The sequence below is a fragment of the Salmo salar genome, unplaced genomic scaffold (assembly GCF_965601325.2).
Source record: "Salmo salar unplaced genomic scaffold, fSalSal1 ptg000619l, whole genome shotgun sequence".
In the NCBI taxonomy this organism is placed as follows: Eukaryota; Metazoa; Chordata; class Actinopteri; order Salmoniformes; family Salmonidae; genus Salmo; species Salmo salar.
This window is the reverse complement of record NW_027675443.1, coordinates 1,462,501-1,481,689: the sequence shown is the minus strand read 5'-3', so window position 1 is coordinate 1,481,689 and position 19,189 is coordinate 1,462,501. Positions and strand designations below refer to the sequence as shown.

General features: G+C 38.0%; 1 protein-coding gene across 1 annotated transcript; it reads left to right on the top strand.

Annotated features, from left to right (window-relative positions):
- The first annotated feature begins 1,105 nt into the window (after positions 1-1,105).
- Positions 1,106-9,604, top strand: LOC123743364 (uncharacterized). Its single transcript, XM_082972280.1, has 5 exons — positions 1,106-1,654; positions 4,366-4,501; positions 5,069-5,185; positions 5,505-5,589; positions 5,719-9,604. Exons 1-5 carry the CDS (start codon positions 1,567-1,569, stop codon positions 6,004-6,006), a joined length of 714 nt encoding a protein of 237 aa, XP_082828406.1. The 5' UTR covers positions 1,106-1,566; the 3' UTR covers positions 6,007-9,604.
- Positions 9,605-19,189: the final 9,585 nt, after the last annotated feature.

Genomic DNA, 19,189 nt, shown 5'->3' with positions numbered 1-19,189 from the left:
GCACAATTATGGCCCATTCATCTATTTGTCATTTATTCAGTAAGGAAAGAGAGACTCATTAGTGGCTGGCTGGACACCAACGTCCAACAGCACATTGTCTTGGTGGGTTAAGTTAGGAATTGGTGTAAACAGGTTCAAAGGCTGTAAATACTTTTCTGTTTGTGATTGAAAAATATTGACAAATGAGCAGTGTAAAATACAAACATTTAGGAAAAGTCAGGGAGCAGGTCTGATTCTAGTGTTAAAAGTCAGGGAGCAGGACTGATTGTAGTGTTAAAAGTCAGGGAGCAGGACTGATTGTAGTGTTAAAAGTCAGGGAGCAGGACTGATTGTAGTGTTAAAAGTCAGGGAGCAGGACTGATTGTAGTGTTAAAAGTCAGGGAGCAGGACTGATTGTAGTGTTAAAAGTCAGGGAGCAGGACTGATTGTAGTGTTAAAAGTCAGGGAGCAGGACTGATTGTAGTGTTAAAAGTCAGGGAGCAGGACTGATTGTAGTGTTAAAAGTCAGGGAGCAGGACTGATTGTAGTATATAGATTTATCGGTGTTTGATTCTAGTGTTAAAATGCCATTCTGACACTTTTCAACCTCATATTCATCCTCTCCAGCACCAAAACAGTATCCATATTTGTGAAAACAGGACGTTTCTATGATCTGTAGTTAAAAAGATTTGAAAAAATTATATGTGACATTAAAGTAAAACACTGATTTCTAAACCTGTGATGAGTTTCTAGCACAATGGAGGGTATATTATTGCTCCCCACACCACTGCCAATCTAATTGTGTTTGAAAATCACTGCTTTTAAAATGTTTCAACTTTTGATAATGCCATAGAGTAGAATTTTTTTCTTTTTTTTCTACAAAACTTAGAAATACACCATTTTAACATATGATTTAATTTTTACGGCTGAATTATATATAATTATTTTTACATATAATTTGCCTCCACAGCAACATGAACACCTGAATACTTTCACATACAAACCAGAGGAGGCTGGTGGAGGAGCTATAGGACGGGCTCAGTGTAAAGTCTGGAATGGATTAAATGGAACGGTATCAAATTCATTTATTGAATCCATTTCAGCCATAAAAATGAACCCATCCTCCTATAACTCCTCCCACCAGCCTCCTCTTGGAAATGTCTATGTTCTGATAAAAGAGAAGTTGAGAGTATCACATATTGTTTCTGTTGTATCTACATTAAAACACATCTTTTGTTCTTAAGACTGATGGGGAAGAGTGGGGTGTAAAGGATTTTGCAACACTTCTGCAGTTGGCACAACCTTGTGACTAAGTTAACTTCCTGTTTGCAATACTTGGCAGGATTTCAACGTCATCTTTCAGCCTTCCCGAAACCAAAGACAAACTCTGTACAGGATCTGCATTTTATAACCTTTTGAGAACTTTCCTGCAATGTAGGGAATTGAAAAATTGTAGTGTATTTGAGATTAATAAAAAAAGGATTTTGAAGTTTGTAATATGGACTACTTCCTCTGCAAGAGCGTCAGAAAATATGTGATTTCCTCACATGGAATTGTAAATAAGTTTGTAGACTACGCAGTTACAAAATGGCTGTAGAAACTGTGGCACATATTTCTCTGTACACTTCGAAGTCGGATAAATGTGTTGATTTGAAGGAAAGATGGGCAGACTCTGGTAAGTCTAGGCTAATTATTATGAAGTTAGGCCGTCAAACATTCAACAGACAGAGTAGGCTGGAGATATGATCCTTTATATTGCTGAACAACCTGATGGTCTCTGTAGGACATGTTTTTAAATATCCTTTATATTGCTGAACAACCTGATGGTCTCCGTAGGAAATGTTTTTAAATATCCTTTATATTGCTGAACAACCTGATGGTCTCCGTAGGAAATGTTTTTAAATATCCTTTATATTGATGATGACCTGATGGTCTCTGTAGGAAATGTTTTTAAATATCCTTTATATTGATGATGACCTGATGGTCTCTGTAGGAAATGTTTTTAAATATCCTTTATATTGATGATGACCTGATGGTCTCTGTAGGAAATGTTTTTAAATATCCTTTATATTGCTGATGACCTGATGGTCTCCGTAGGAAATGTTTTTAAATATCCTTTATATTGATGATGACCTGATGGTCTCCGTAGGAAATGTTTTTAAATATCCTTTATATTGATGATGACCTGATGGTCTCTGTAGGAAATGTTTTTAAATATCCTTTATATTGATGATGACCTGATGGTCTCTGTAGGAAATGTTTTTAAATATCCTTTATATTGATGATGACCTGATGGTCTCTGTAGGAAATGTTTTTAAATATCCTTTATATTGATGATGACCTGATGGTCTCTGTAGGAAATGTTTTTAAATATCCTTTATATTGATGATGACCTGATGGTCTCTGTAGGAAATGTTTTTAAATATCCTTTATATTGATGATGACCTGATGGTCTCTGTAGGAAATGTTTTTAAATATCCTTTATATTGATGATGACCTGATGGTCTCTGTAGGAAATGTTTTTAAATATCCTTTATATTGATGATGACCTGATGGTCTCTGTAGGAAATGTTTTTAAATATCCTTTATATTGATGATGACCTGATGGTCTCTGTAGGAAATGTTTTTAAATATCCTTTATATTGATGATGACCTGATGGTCTCTGTAGGAAATGTTTTTAAATATCCTTTATATTGATGATGACCTGATGGTCTCTGTAGGAAATGTTTTTAAATATCCTTTATATTGATGATGACCTGATGGTCTCTGTAGGAAATGTTTTTAAATATCCTTTATATTGATGATGACCTGATGGTCTCTGTAGGAAATGTTTTTAAATATCCTTTATATTGATGATGACCTGATGGTCTCTGTAGGAAATGTTTTTAAATATCCTTTATATTGATGATGACCTGATGGTCTCTGTAGGAAATGTTTTTAAATATCCTTTATATTGATGATGACCTGATGGTCTCTGTAGGAAATGTTTTTAAATATCCTTTATATTGATGATGACCTGATGGTCTCTGTAGGAAATGTTTTTAAATATCCTTTATATTGATGATGACCTGATGGTCTCTGTAGGAAATGTTTTTAAATATCCTTTATATTGATGATGACCTGATGGTCTCTGTAGGAAATGTTTTTAAATATCCTTTATATTGATGATGACCTGATGGTCTCTGTAGGAAATGTTTTTAAATATCCTTTATATTGATGATGACCTGATGGTCTCTGTAGGAAATGTTTTTAAATATCCTTTATATTGATGATGACCTGATGGTCTCCGTAGGAAATGTTTTTAAATATCCTTTATATTGCTGAATGACCTGATGGTCTCTGTAGGAAATGTTTTTAAATATCCTTTATATTGATGATGACCTGATGGTCTCTGTAGGAAATGTTTTTAAATATCCTTTATATTGATGATGACCTGATGGTCTCTGTAGGAAATGTTTTTAAATATCCTTTATATTGATGATGACCTGATGGTCTCCGTAGGAAATGTTTTTAAATATCCTTTATATTGATGATGACCTGATGGTCTCTGTAGGAAATGTTTTTAAATATCCTTTATATTGATGATGACCTGATGGTCTCTGTAGGAAATGTTTTTAAATATCCTTTATATTGATGATGACCTGATGGTCTCTGTAGGAAATGTTTTTAAATATCCTTTATATTGATGATGACCTGATGGTCTCTGTAGGAAATGTTTAGGAAATATCGCTACATGCTCAGTTATTTAGAATGAAACTGATTTGAAGGTGATGAGTCCTGCTACTGGTAGCCTATGTGAACTCTGTCAGGACCACTTGTGGATCACGGCAGGGGTACAGGTGGGTCGAGGGATGACATTGCCCCCCAAAACAAAATAAAACATTGCCCCCCAAAACGACTAAAACCAAATAGAAAGTATGTAGAAAAGATAATGGACTTTTTCAATAATAGCCTGTAATCTTTGAGAATTTTCAATCAACTAAATAAAAGCTAGACAATTAGGCCCCCACTGATGTTGTTATAATGTTAGAGCATCAGAACACAGAATTAGCCATGTCAAATGGTTTGGTTTTCACCGTTCAACCCAACTCAAAAAACACCTCAGTTGGTGGGTCACGTTTGGGAACCTCTGCCTTAACAAACAATGACACATTATATTATTGTTATTATTATTATTAACACTAAACATGGAGATGAGGAGACAAATATCAGTCATGATTACATGTTCATGTGATGCATTAAATCACCTGAATGTTTGGATGTATCTGTTAGGAAATGTTTTATTTCTAAGAGATAATGAATAAATGAGAACAATTTATATTCAATAATTAGTTGTCACTGTGTTAACCACAACCAACATGTTGGATCTCTGTTTGGGGGTCCAGTCTCTAAAATCAGTCTCTCTGGGGAGAGAAAGGAGGAGGGCCCTGCTTCTAAAATGAGACTCGCTGGGGAGAGAGAGGAGGATTGCCCTGCCTCTAAAATGAGTGTCTCTGGGGGACATGATACCAAAGCTAAGAGGTGAGCTGACAATTTTGTTTAAGAATTTATATTCTAAAACGTTTGTTAATCAGAAGGTATTTCTTATGGTTACATTCTATATAACTGTTCTAGATTTTAGATGTGTATGTGAAAATGTGTTTTTTTGCAAAATGATATATATCCATTGTTTAACAGGAATGGAATGTTGGTATCCTGTATATTTGACTGTGATATGTGGTTGTCTCACCTAGATATCTTTAGATGAATGCACTTACAGATGCCATCTCTTAATTTGACCCAGTTTCTCACAGCAGGAAAACAGCAGCAAATGTGTTTGTTCGTGTGGATTGTAAATTAAGGGACATTTTTTGTAGTGGTTGATCCATTTTTTTCATCAAATCAAGTCTGACATTTTGAAGTGGAAATTACAAACGTTAGAAGCCTTTATAAAGCCTTGTAGTGGTTTAATAATTTCTTTAAACAATAAAATTACATTTCCCAACATTTCTGAAAATGGATGTATAGCGTTTTGGAATGAAACACTTGTTTCCCCATCTGAGCTCAGAGTAGAAGAGAGATGTAATGTTTGTCTCTGTTGTGTTGAAGTCCAATCAATCAGGAGAGACCAGCCTCCCCTGTTCCCAGCTGTGTGTCCATGAAGAGTGACTGGTCTATGTTTGAACCTATAGAGTTTAGAGAGGAAGACTTTTCTACTGAACAAAGGTAAGAAGACCTCATGGTTCATGGTCAGTGAGTTAAACAACACTGTCTCTAGTCATTTCTCCTCTCCCATTTTCCCATTTCTTTTGGTTGTTTTCATAATCCATAGGCTAATCATTTAGTCCATTTTCATAGTCCTAAAACAGTGTGTGTGTGTGTGTGTGTGTGTGTGTGTGTGTGTGTGTGTGTGTGTGTGTGTGTGTGTGTGTGTGTGTGTGTGTGTGTGTGTGTGTGTGTGTGTGTGTGTGTGTGTGTGTGTGTGTGTGTGTGTGTGTGTGTGACTCCCTGGATGAGGAGATGTAATCTCATGTTTTGTCCACAGAAACCAACAGGAGAGATCAGAGTCAGAGATTCTCAGTGGTCAGTCTTCCCAGAGTCATCAAACAGACCTGGACTCTATATTCAGTGTATGTGATCCTGTTATGAACATTTGTCTTTGTTTTCCTCAAGTAAAGTTCATCTGTCAATTATTCATTATTGTGTTAATGAGAAAGCATTTCTTCTCTTGCTTAACTTATTTACTTGATTTATTTCAGTTGCTTGAAGAGAAAATTATGACATTTGTGAAGAACGAGCTGAAGATGTTCAAGAGGATTCTTAGTCCAGAACTCCCAGAATGCTTTGAGAGTCAGAAGCAGGATGAGGAAGTGGTGGATTCTGAAGATGAGAAGCAGGAGAGCAGTGCCAGAGAGGGGGCTCTGAAGATCACACTGCACGTCCTGAGGAAAATGAACCAGAAGGAGCTCGCTGACACACTGGAGAAATGTAAGATCTGTCTGCCTCATGTTGAATGCTGTTTTATAACATTTAAAAGCTGTAGCTAAAGTACAGCTAAAGTAGCTGTGTAACTCAATGATATTGTAGCAGCGTTGATTAATTTAGAGAGAGAGACAGAGAGAGACAACATTAATAATACCATCAATAATACCAATAATAATATAATCAGTCACACCAGTCTGTAATGCATTATGAAAACATTTACACATTTATACGGTCGTGTCTTTGGGCACCATTAATCTAACCACACTGTCCGATTTCAAAAAGGCTTTACAACGAAAGCAAAACATTAGATTATGTCAGCAGAGTACCCAGCCAGAAATAATCAGACACCCATTTTTCAAGCTAGCATATAATGTCACAAAAACCCAGAAGACAGCTAAATGCAGCACTAACCTTTGATGATCTTCATCAGATGACACAGCTAGGACATTATGTTATACAATACATGCATGTTTTGTTCAATCAAGTTCATATTTATATCAAAAACCAGCTTTTTACATTAGCATGTGACGTTCAGAACTAGCATACCCCCCGCAAACCTCCGGTGAATTTACTAAATTACTCACGATAAACGTTCACAAAAAACATAACAATTATTTTAAGAATTATAGATACAGAACTCCTTTGTGCAATCGAGGTGTCCGATTTTAAAATAGCTTTTCGGTGAAAGCACATTTTGCAATATTCTCAATAGATAGCCCAGCCATCACGGCTAGCTATTTAGACACCCACCAAGTTTAGCACTGACCAAAGTCAGATTTATTATTACAAAAGTTTGATTAATTTTGATGTTCTTCGTCAGAATGCACTCCCAGGACTGCTACTTCAATAACAAATGTTGGTTTGGTCCAAAATAATCCATCGTTATATCCAAATAGCGGCGTTTTGTTCGTGCGTTCAGGTCACTATCCGAAGTGTAAATAAGGGTCACGAGCATGGCGCAATTCTTGACAAAAAAATTCTAAATCTTCCATTACCGTACTTCGAAGCATGTCAACCGCTGTTTAAAATCCATTTTTATGCAATTTTTCTCATAAAAAAAGCGATAATATTCCGACCGGGAATCTGCGTTTAGGTAAACAAACGAAAGAAAACAAAGCATGGGGTCGACTCGGGCCTTCGCCTGAGTCTCACAGTACTGTAACCAGCCACTACCCAAACGCGCTACTTTTTTTCAGCCAGAGCCTGCAAAGCCACGATTCAGCTTTTTGCCGCCTTCTGAGAGCCTATTGGAGCCGTAGGAAGTGTCACGTCATAGCAGAGATCCTCAGTCTTCAATAAACAGAGGCAAGAAGAACGACACCTTGTCAGACAGGCCACTTCCTGCATTAAATCTTCTCAGGTTTTTGCCTGCCATATGAGTTCTGTTATACTCACAGACACCATTCAAACAGTTTTAGAAACTTTAGGGTGTTTTCTATCCAAAGCCAATAATTATATGCATATTCTAGTTACTGGGCAGGAGTAGTAACCAGATTAAATCGGGTACGTTTTTTATCCAGCCGTGTCAATACTGCCCTCTAGCCCTAACAGGTTAACTTGAAGACATGTTTATCAAATAACTCCCTGTAATTATTATCACGCGATTAAACTGACTAATCGTTTAACTGTAATTAACTAGGAGATCGGGGCACCAAGGAAAATATTCATATTACAAAGTTATAATTTTCCTAATATAACTTTCCTATATTATAACATTATATATTATATTCTATTATAGTATAGGCCGATTATCTTCTGGTTTAAATGGTGTATTTTACCTCGCGTCCAGTCTCATTCCAAACGTCGTAAATTGTTGTATCTGCACGAATCCAGCCTTTACTAAATCATCCATACATCAATTGTCTTAAAATCATTAATTTACTAAACTAAGTAATTCACAGAAAGCATACAAACAGTAATTATCGTCACAAAGAATTGGTAGAGTAATGTGCCCTAGTGGGCTAAACAGGCATGGCTGGTGTCTTGTTAAACAAAGGGTCATAAAGGGCAGCTGAGGAGGCACACAGAGTTCATTAATATTAACAATTGATATGCTAATCCTTTGTACATGAACGCTCACTCATTCGGGAACAATCGCAATCAATATATATTTACGCTCAGTGTGTCGTCGGGATCCTTGTTGGAGAGTTTTTGTCCTGTTGGAGAGTTTTTGTCCCGTTCGCTCTCTCTCGGTTAGAATGGATCTTTCAAAGCGACATTCATTAATGTCGGTATAGATGGATGTTTCGTCGGTCTTCGCATTCAATGATATAATTTCTAGCTGCAGACTATTAATTAATATCAAAGACTTGTTATTATTCTGTCAGTCTCGATAGTCTAAAAGTTTAACCACGTGGTATAGTTAACTTTCAGTAGAGGAATTTGATGGTCAAACCTTGCCTCTCTCTTCTGAGGTAAGCTGGTCTCATGAAAGAAAATCAGGGTGGGGGTTTTATACGTGAACATAGAACAGGCTTGTCACATGACGCCTGGTCCTGTCTTTGTCCCTGGGGGGCGTGCCGATGACTTATTTAAGCTTTGAACAGAAATACATTCTATCACATTAACATCAGGACATAGCATCTCAACGTATTCCAAATAGCTTTATCCTTATTAATACATTTTATACAACCATTTAGATGCAAGTCCCATAGCTGAGGCTATTATATAAACAGTTTTATGGTAATATGGCTATATTGTCTCTTCTGAGTATCACACAATTGTACCAAGCGGACCAGTTCATAGCTGGATTCTTCACCGATCTTTTATACCTCCAGAACATAAATGTTGTTCGGTTCCCCAATTTTGTGAGTTGGAAGAATTTCCTTGTCTCTCTATGATACCCCTCTCAGACTCAACTGGGCCTGTTTGGCAGGACATTTCCTTTGGAATTTACGACCGCCTTGACAGGGCCTGGGTAGGGAGAGGTAGGTAGGGGGATGGTGCAAGGGGGAGGGGGTCAACTGTGCTCCCTGTTCCCAGAGAGATGGCAACGTCATGACAATACATTCAGTTAAGAGAGTAAATGATTATAATTTAACCTCTCTAGGCTAGGCGGGACGAATTCGTCCCACCTACGTAACAGCCACTGCCAGCCTGTGGCGCGATTTTCAAAACCTTAAAAATCCTATTACTTCAATTTCTCAAACATATGACTATTTTACAGCCATTTAAAGACAAGACTCTCGTTAATCTAACCACACTGTCCGATTTCAAAAAGGCTTTACAACGAAAGCAAAACATTAGATTATGTCAGCAGAGTACCAAGCCAGAAATAATCAGACACCCATTTTTCAAGCCAGCATATAATGTCACCAAAACCCAGAAGACAGCTAAATGCAGCACTCACCTTTGATGATCTTCATCAGATGACAACCCTAGGACATTATGTTATACAATACATGCATGTTTTGTTCAATCAAGTTCATATTTATATCAAAAACCAGCTTTTTACATTAGCATGTGACGTTCAGAACTAGCATACCCCCCGCAAACTTCCGGGGAATTCGCTAACATTTTACTAAATTACTCACGATAAACGTTCACAAAAAGCATAACAATTATTTTAAGAATTATAGATACAGACCTCCTCTATGCACTCGATATGTCCGATTTTAAAATAGCTTTTTGGTGAAAGCACATTTTGCAATATTCTAAGTACATAGCCCAGGCATCACGGGCTCGCTATTTAGACACCCGGCAAGTTTAGCACTCACCATAATCATATTTACTATTATAAAAGTTTGATTACCTTTTGTTGTCTTCGTCAGAATGCACACCCAGGACTGCTACTTCAATAACAAATGTTGGTTTGGTCCAAAATAATCCATCGTTATATCCGAATAGCGGCGTTTTGTTCGTGCGTTCCAGACACTATCCGAAATAGTAAAGAAGTGTCGCGCGCATGGCGCAATTCGTGACAATAAAATTCTAAGTATTCCATTACCGTACTTCGAAGCATGTCAACCGCTGTTTAAAATCAATTTTTACGACATTTTTCTCGTAGAAAAGCGATAATATTTCGACAGGGAATCTCCTTTTCGGCAAACAGAGGAAAAAATCCCAAAGGCGGGGGCGGTTGGGGTCACGCGCATAAGCCCAGTGTCCCTTGATCGGCCACTTGAGAAAGGCGATAATGTGTTTCAGCCTGGGGCTGGAATGACGACATTCTGTTTTTTCCCGGGCTCTGAGCGCCTATGGACGACGTGGGAAGTGTCACGTTAGAGCAGAGATCCTTAGTAAATGATAGAGATGGAAAAGAAGTTCAAGAAATGGTCAGACAGGCCACTTCCTGTAAAGGAATCTCTCAGGTTTTGACCTGCCATTTGAGTTCTGTTATACTCACAGACACCATTCAAACAGTTTTAGAAAATTTAGGGTGTTTTCTATCCATATGTAATAAGTATATGCATATTCTAGTTACTGGGTAGGAGTGGTAACCAGATTAAATCGGGTATGTTTTTTATCCAGCCGTGTCAATACTGCCCCCTATCCTAAACAGGTTAAAATGTTATAACAGTCCTACAATACTGTAGGCATTAAAACAGACGTAATATTAATATCCTCTGTGCTATTTCTTCATTCAGATGAGCTTGCTGTGATTTGCCAACGTGAACTCAAATCTAATCTAAAGAAGAAGTTTCAATGTGTATTTGAGGGGATCTCTAAACAAGGAAACCCAACACTTCTCAATAAGATCTACACAGAGCTCTACATCACAGAGGGTGGAACAGGACAGGTCAATAATGAACATGAGCTGAGACAGATTGAGACAACAACCAGGAAACAAGCAAGACCAGAGACTGCAATCAAATGTAACGTCATCTTCAAACCCTTAACCTCTATGGGCTAGGCGGGACGAATTCGTCCCATCTACGTAACAGCCAGTCTAATCCAGTGGCGCGATTTTTGAATCGTTTGAAATACTATTACTTCAATTTCTCAAACATATGACTATTTTACAGCTATTTAAAGACAAGACTCTCGTTTATCTAACCACACTGTCCGATTTCAAAAAGGCTTTACAACGAAAGCAAAACATTAGATTATGTCAGGAGAGTGCCCAGCCAGAAATAATCAGACACCCATTTTTCAAGCTAGCATATAATGTCACCAAAAACCCAAACCACAGCTAAATGCAGCACTAACCTTTTATGATCTTCATCAGATGACACACCTAGGACATTATGTTATACAATACATGCATGTCTGTTCAATCAAGTTCATATTTATATCAAAAAACAGCTTTTTACATTAGCATGTGACGTTCAGAACTAGCATACCCCCCGCAAACTTCCGGGGAATTTACTAACAGTTTGCTAAATTACTCACGATAAACGTTCACAAAAAGCATAACAATTATTTTAAGAATTATAGATACAGACCTCCTCTATGCACTCGATATGTCCGATTTTAAAATAGCTTTTTGGTGAAAGCACATTTTGCAATATTCTAAGTACATAGCCCAGGCATCACGGGCTCGCTATTTAGACACCCGGCAAGTTTAGCACTCACCATAATCATATTTACTATTATAAAAGTTTGATTACCTTTTGTTGTCTTCGTCAGAATGCACACCCAGGACTGCTACTTCAATAACAAATGTTGGTTTGGTCCAAAATAATCCATCGTTATATCCGAATAGCGGCGTTTTGTTCGTGCGTTCCAGACACTATCCGAAATAGTAAAGAAGTGTCGCGCGCATGGCGCAATTCGTGACAATAAAATTCTAAATATTCCATTACCGTACTTCGAAGCATGTCAACCGCTGTTTAAAACCAATTTTTATGCCATTTATCTCGTAGAAAAGCGATAATATTCCGACCGGGAATCTGCAATAAACTAACCAGACGAATTAAAATACTCCACGGGGGCTAATCGCGCACGCGCCTCACTCCATTGTCACCTAATGGGACACTTGAATAAGATGATAATCTGTTTCAGCCTGAGGCTGCCTCGTCAACCTTCATGATTTTCCCGCGTCCTGAGAGCCTATTGGAGCCCTGGGAATTGTCACGTTACAGCTAAGATCCTTACTTTTCAATAAACAGATGCAAGACGCACGACTCCTTGTCAGACAGGCCTCTTCCTGCATGAAACCTTGTCAGGTTTTTGCCTGCCATAGGAGTTCTGTTATACTCACAGACACCATTCAAACAGTTTTAGAAACTTCAGGGTGTTTTCTATCCAAACCTGAACAATAATATGCATATTCTAGCTTCTGAGTTGGTGTAGGAGGCAGTTAAAAATGGGCACATATTTTTTCCAAAATTCTCAATACTGCCCCCTAGCCCAAACAGGTTAACTGGACAAGACAAACGTATCAGAACTGTGCTGACAAAGGGAGTCGCTGGCATTGGAAAAACAGTCTCTGTGCAGAAGTTCATTCTGGACTGGGCTGAAGGAAAAGCAAATCAGGATGTTCAATTTGTGTTTTCATTCCCTTTTCGGGAGCTGAATTTGATGAAAGGGGACAAACACACTTTGATTGAACTTCTCAATCACTTCTCAATGGAAATCAAACAATCAAGAATCTCCAATTACGACAAGTACAAAGTTGTGTTCATCTTTGATGGTCTGGATGAGTGCCGACTGCCCCTAGACTTCCAGAAGAACAAGATCTGTTGTGATGTCACAGAGTCAACCTCAGTGGATGTTCTGCTGACAAATCTCATCAAGGGAAATCTGCTTCCCTCTCCTCTCCTCTGGATAACTACCCGACCTGCAGCAGCCAGTAAGATCCCTTCAGTGTGTGTTGACCAGGTGACAGAGGTACAAGGATTCAATGACCCACAGAAGGAGGAGTACTTCAGAAAGAAATTCAGTGATGAGGACCTGGCCAGCAGAATCATCTCACACATAAAGTCATCAAGGAGCCTCCACATCATGTGCCACATTCCAGTCTTCTGTTGGATTTCTGCAACAGTCCTCGAACACATGCTGAAACATAAGAGAGAAGAGATGCCCAGGACTCTGACTGAGATGTACACACACCTTGTGGTGTTTCATACCAAACAGAAGAATGAAAAGTATCTTGGGAAAGAAGAGACAGATCCACACTTGAATAACGAGAGCATTCTATCACTGGGAAAGCTGGCTTTTTAACAGCTACTGAAGGGCAATCTGATTTTCTATGAAGAAGACCTGAAAGAGGCTGGCATTGATGTCAATGAAGCCTCAGTGTACTCAGGATTGTGCACACAGCTCTTTAAAGAGGAATGTGTTCTGTACCAAGACAAGGTGTACTGCTTCGTGCATCTGAGCATTCAGGAATTTCTAGCTGCTGTGTATGTGTTCCTCTCATTCATCAACAACAATGAGAATCTAATGGACAAACAGCAAACAAAGTCCAGTATCTTTTCTTTGCTGTACAGAGACAAGCCTGAAGTTACTGTCTACAAGAGTGCTGTGGATAAAGCCTTACAAAGTGAGACAGGAAACCTGGACCTTTTCCTCCACTTCCTTCTGGGTCTCTCACTGGAGTCCAATCAGAAGCACTTACGAGGTCTACTGACAAAGACAAGAAGCAGCTCACAGAGCCATGAAGAAACAGTCAAGTCCATCAAGGAGAAGATCAGGGAGAATCCCTCTCCAGAGAGGTGCATCAATCTGTTCCACTGTCTGAATGACCATTCTCTAGTGGAGGAGGTCCAAAGCTTCCTGAGATCAGGAAGTCTCTCAGAAGACAACCTGTCACCTGCACAGTGGTCAGCTCTGGTCTCTGTGTTGCTGACTTCAGAAAAGGAGCTGGATGTGTTTGACCTGAAGAAATACTCCAGATCGGAGGAAGGTCTTCTGAGGCTGCTGCCAGTGGTCAAAGCCTCCAGAGCTGTTCTGTGAGTAAATAAAATGACATATAAGAAGTAATCATCAGGAAGAAATATTATGTGTATTACAATATGTATATAATATTATATTGCATAACATATGGAATCAGATATTCAACCTAGTATTACAATATGACCATACAATTCTAGGAGACAGATGATGAATCTATATGTTGTTTGGGAATATGAACCAAATGCATCTACCGTTGTCCTTCTACACTACTGGTGTTAAATTAACAGTGTGTTTGTGAAGTCATGATGATCTCTTTGCAGGCTGTCAGGCTGTGGAGTCACAGAGAAAGGCTGTGCTTCTCTGGTCTCAGCTCTGAAGTCAAAGCCCTCACACCTGAGAAAGCTGGACCTGAGCTACAATCACCCAGGAGACTCAGGAGTCAGACTGCTCTCTGCTGGACTGGAGGATCCACACTGTAGACTGGAGACTCTGAGGTCAGTATTCCTGTAGTTGGTCAACAAGTGATAACTGTTCACCAGATCCACATGTGTTTACCAGACACACATACTCCACACCATATGTGTTTGGACAGTGAAGCTTACAGTTTTAAATTTGGTTGTGTTTTAGATTATGTTTTTCCTAATAGTAACTTAATGGTGAATAATGTCCTGTCATTTTGGAGTCACTTCACTTGTATTGTCAGTAAGAATAGAAGATGTTTCTGAACACTTCTACATTCATGTGGATGCTACCATGATTATGAAAAATCAGGAATTAATCGTGAATAATGACGAATGAGCCTCTGTTATTGGTAATGGTGAGAGGTTAGCATGTTTTGTTGTAGCCTCTGTTATTGGTAATGGTGAGAGGTTAGCATGTTTTGTTGTATCCTCTGTTATTGTTAATGGTGAGAGGTTAGCATGTTCTGTTGTAGCCTCTGTTATTGGTAATGGTGAGAGGATAGCATGTTTTGTTGTAGCCTCTGTTATTGGTAATAGTGAGAGGTTAGCATGTTTTGTTGTAGCCTCTGTTATTGGTAATGGTGAGAGGTTAGCATGTTTTGTTGTAGCCTCTGTTATTGGTAATGGTGAGAGGTTAGCATGTTTTGTTGTAGCCTCTGTTATTGGTAATGCTGAGAGGTTAGCATGTTTTGTTGTAGCCTCTGTTATTGGTTATGGTGAGAGGTTAGCATGTTTTGTTGTAGCCTCTGTTATTGGTAATGGTGAGAGGTTAGTATGTTTTGTTGTAGCCTCTGTTATTGGTAATGGTGAGAGGTTAGCATGTTTTGTTGTAGCCGCTGTTATTGGTAATGGTGAGAGGTTAGCATGTTTTGTTGTATCCTCTGTTATTGGTAATGGTGAGAGGTTAGCATGTTTTGTTGTATCCTCTGTTATTGGTAATGGTGGGAGGTTAGCATGTTTTGTTGTAGCCTCTGTTATTGATAGTGGTGAGAGGTTAGCATGTTTTGTTGTAGCCTCTGTTATTGGTAATGGTGAGAGGTTAGCATGTTTTGTTGTAGCCTCTGTTATTGGTAGTGGTGAGAGGTTAGCATGTTTTGTTGTAGCCTCTGTCATTGGTAATGGTGAAAGGTTAGCATGTTTTGTTGTAGCCTCTGTTATTGGTAATGGTGAGAGGTTAGCATGTTTTGTTGTATCCTCTGTTATTGTTAATGGTGAGAGGTTAGCATGTTTTGTTGTAGTCTCTGTTATTGGTAATGGTGAGAGGTTAGCATGTTTTGTTGTAGCCTCTGTAACTCTCTCACTCATTATTATTCATGATTCATTCATGATTTTTCTCAATCATGGCATCATCAGGCTTTATGTAGTCATTGTGTTCAAAGAATATGGGACCAAATACTTTACTTTTGACTACTTTAATACACTATAAGTTACTTGGTCAGAATAGTTATCGAATAGGGGGACTCGATACATAAAGTGCTTTTATTTTTCTAAATGGTGAAACAGATATGTATGAAAATATCCGCAAATAAAAGGTGACATTATATACTGTCACCTCATATGAAACATTTGATCTGAAATACAAAATGTTGGACTATAGAGCCACATTTAAAATGTTAGCTTCACTGTCAAAATGTATATGGTGTGGACTGTATACACATGTCACGTCCTGGCCAGTATTAACAACAGAATGATTAGTGTCCTGTTCTCTCAGTATCATACAGTAGTAACAACAGAATGATTAGTGTCCTGTTCTCTCAGTATCTTACAGTAGTAACAACAGAATGATTAGTGTCCTGTTCTCTCAGTATCATACAGTAGTAACAACAGAATGATTAGTGTCCTGTTCTCTCAGTATCATACAGTAGTAACAACAGAATGATTAGTGTCCTGTTCTCTCAGTATCATACAGTAGTAACAACACAGAATGATTAGTGTCCTGTTCTCTCAGTATCATACAGTAGTAACAACAGAATGATTAGTGTCCTGTTCTCTCAGTATCATACAGTAGTAACAACAGAATGATTAGTGTCCTGTTCTCTCAGTATCATACAGTAGTAACAACAGAATGATTAGTGTCCTGTTCTCTCAGTATCATACAGTAGTAACAACAGAATGATTAGTGTCCTGTTCTCTCAGCATCATACAGTAGTAACAACAGAATGATTAGTGTCCTGTTCTCTCAGTATCATACAGTAGTAACAACAGAATGATTAGTGTCCTGTTCTCTCAGTATCATACAGTAGTAACAACATAGAATGATTAGTGTCCTGTTCTCTCAGTATCATACAGTAGTAACAACACAGAATGATTAGTGTCCTGTTCTCTCAGTATCATACAGTAGTAACAACACAGAATGATTAGTGTCCTGTTCTCTCAGTATCATACAGTAGTAACAACAGAATGATTAGTGTCCTGTTCGCTCAGTATCATACAGTAGTAACAACAGAATGATTAGTGTCCTGTTCTCTCAGTATCATACAGTAGTAACAACAGAATGATTAGTGTCCTGTTCTCTCAGTATCATACAGTAGTAACAACAGAATGATTAGTGTCCTGTTCTCTCAGTATCATACAGTAGTAACAACATAGAATGATTAGTGTCCTGTTCTCTCAGTATCATACAGTAGTAACAACACAGAATGATTAGTGTCCTGTTCTCTCAGTATCATACAGTAGTAACAACAGAATGATTAGTGTCCTGTTCTCTCAGTATCATACAGTAGTAACAACATAGAATGATTAGTGTCCTGTTCTCTCAGTATCATACAGTAGTAACAACACAGAATGATTAGTGTCCTGTTCTCTCAGTATCATACAGTAGTAACAACAGAATGATTAGTGTCCTGTTCTCTCAGTATCATACAGTAGTAACAACATAGAATGATTAGTGTCCTGTTCTCTCAGTATCATACAGTAGTAACAACAGAATGATTAGTGTCCTGTTCTCTCAGTATCATACAGTAGTAACAACACAGAATGATTAGTGTCCTGTTCTCTCAGTATCATACAGTAGTAACAACAGAATGATTAGTGTCCTGTTCTCTCAGTATCATACAGTAGTAACAACACAGAATGATTAGTGTCCTGTTCTCTCAGTATCATACAGTAGTAACAACAGAATGATTAGTGTCCTGTTCTCTCAGTATCATACAGTAGTAACAACAGAATGATTAGTGTCCTGTTCTCTCAGTATCATACAGTAGTAACAACAAGAATGATTAGTGTCCTGTTCTCTCAGTATCATACAGTAGTAACAACAGAATGATTAGTGTCCTGTTCTCTCAGTATCATACAGTAGTAACAACAGAATGATTAGTGTCCTGTTCTCTCAGTATCATACAGTAGTAACAACATAGAATGATTAGTGTCCTGTTCTCTCAGTATCATACAGTAGTAACAACATAGAATGATTAGTGTCCTGTTCTCTCAGTATCATACAGTAGTAACAACATAGAATGATTAGTGTCCTGTTCTCTCAGTATCATACAGTAGTAACAACATAGAATGATTAGTGTCCTGTTCTCTCAGTATCATACAGTAGTAACAACAGAATGATTAGTGTCCTGTTCTCTCAGTATCATACAGTAGTAACAACATAGAATGATTAGTGTCCTGTTCTCTCAGTATCATACAGTAGTAACAACAGAATGATTAGTGTCCTGTTCTCTCAGTATCATACAGTAGTAACAACATAGAATGATTAGTGTCCTGTTCTCTCAGTATCATACAGTAGTAACAACACAGAATGATTAGTGTCCTGTTCTCTCAGTATCATACAGTAGTAACAACACAGAATGATTAGTGTCCTGTTCTCTCAGTATCATACAGTAGTAACAACACAGAATGATTAGTGTCCTGTTCTCTCAGTATCATACAGTAGTAACAACAGAATGATTAGTGTCCTGTTCTCTCAGTATCATACAGTAGTAACAACATAGAATGATTAGTGTCCTGTTCGCTCAGTATCATACAGTAGTAACAACAGAATGATTAGTGTCCTGTTCTCTCAGTATCATACAGTAGTAACAACATAGAATGATTAGTGTCCTGTTCTCTCAGTATCATACAGTAGTAACAACAGAATGATTAGTGTCCTGTTCTCTCAGTATCATACAGTAGTAACAACATAGAATGATTAGTGTCCTGTTCTCTCAGCATCATACAGTAGTAACAACATAGAATGATTAGTGTCCTGTTCGCTCAGCATCATACAGTAGTAACAACAGAATGATTAGTGTCCTGTTCTCTCAGTATCATACAGTAGTAACAACATAGAATGATTAGTATCCTGTTCTCTCAGTATCATACAGTAGTAACAACATAGAATGATTAGTGTCCTGTTCTCTCAGTATCATACAGTAGTAACAACACAGAATGATTAGTGTCCTGTTCTCTCAGTATCATACAGTAGTAACAACACAGAATGATTAGTGTCCTGTTCTCTCAGTATCATACAGTAGTAACAACACAGAATGATTAGTGTCCTGTTCTCTCAGCATCATACAGTAGTAACAACAGAATGATTAGTGTCCTGTTCTCTCAGTATCATACAGTAGTAACAACATAGAATGATTAGTGTCCTGTTCGCTCAGTATCATACAGTAGTAACAACAGAATGATTAGTGTCTGATCATAAAGTGTAACTAGTACTGACTGCATGGGAGATAACAACAGTGTCTAACATAGAAACATAACTAGTACTGACTGATGGGAGATAACAACAGAGTGTCTAACATAGAAACATAACTAGTACTGACTGATGGGAGATAACAACAGAGTGTCTAACATAGAAACATAACTAGTACTGACTGATGGGAGATAACAACAGAGTGTCTAACATAGAAACATAACTAGTACTGACTGATGGGAGATAACAACAGAGTGTCTAACATAGAAACATAACTAGTACTGACTGATGGGATATAACAACAGTGTCTAACATAGAAACATAACTAGTACTGACTGATGGGAGATAACAACAGAGTGTCTAACATAGAAACATAAC

Excerpts from the sequence above, each read along its gene's own strand:
- LOC123743364 (XM_082972280.1), top strand. The coding sequence starts at position 1,567 with ATGGCTGTAGAAACTGTGGCACATATTTCTCTGTACACTTCGAAGTCG. Across the intron at positions 1,655-4,365 it reads GGAAAGATGGGCAGACTCTG|TCTCTAAAATCAGTCTCTCT; the intron begins GTAAGTCTAGGC and ends TTGGGGGTCCAG. Across the intron at positions 4,502-5,068 it reads CATGATACCAAAGCTAAGAG|TCCAATCAATCAGGAGAGAC; the intron begins GTGAGCTGACAA and ends GTTGTGTTGAAG.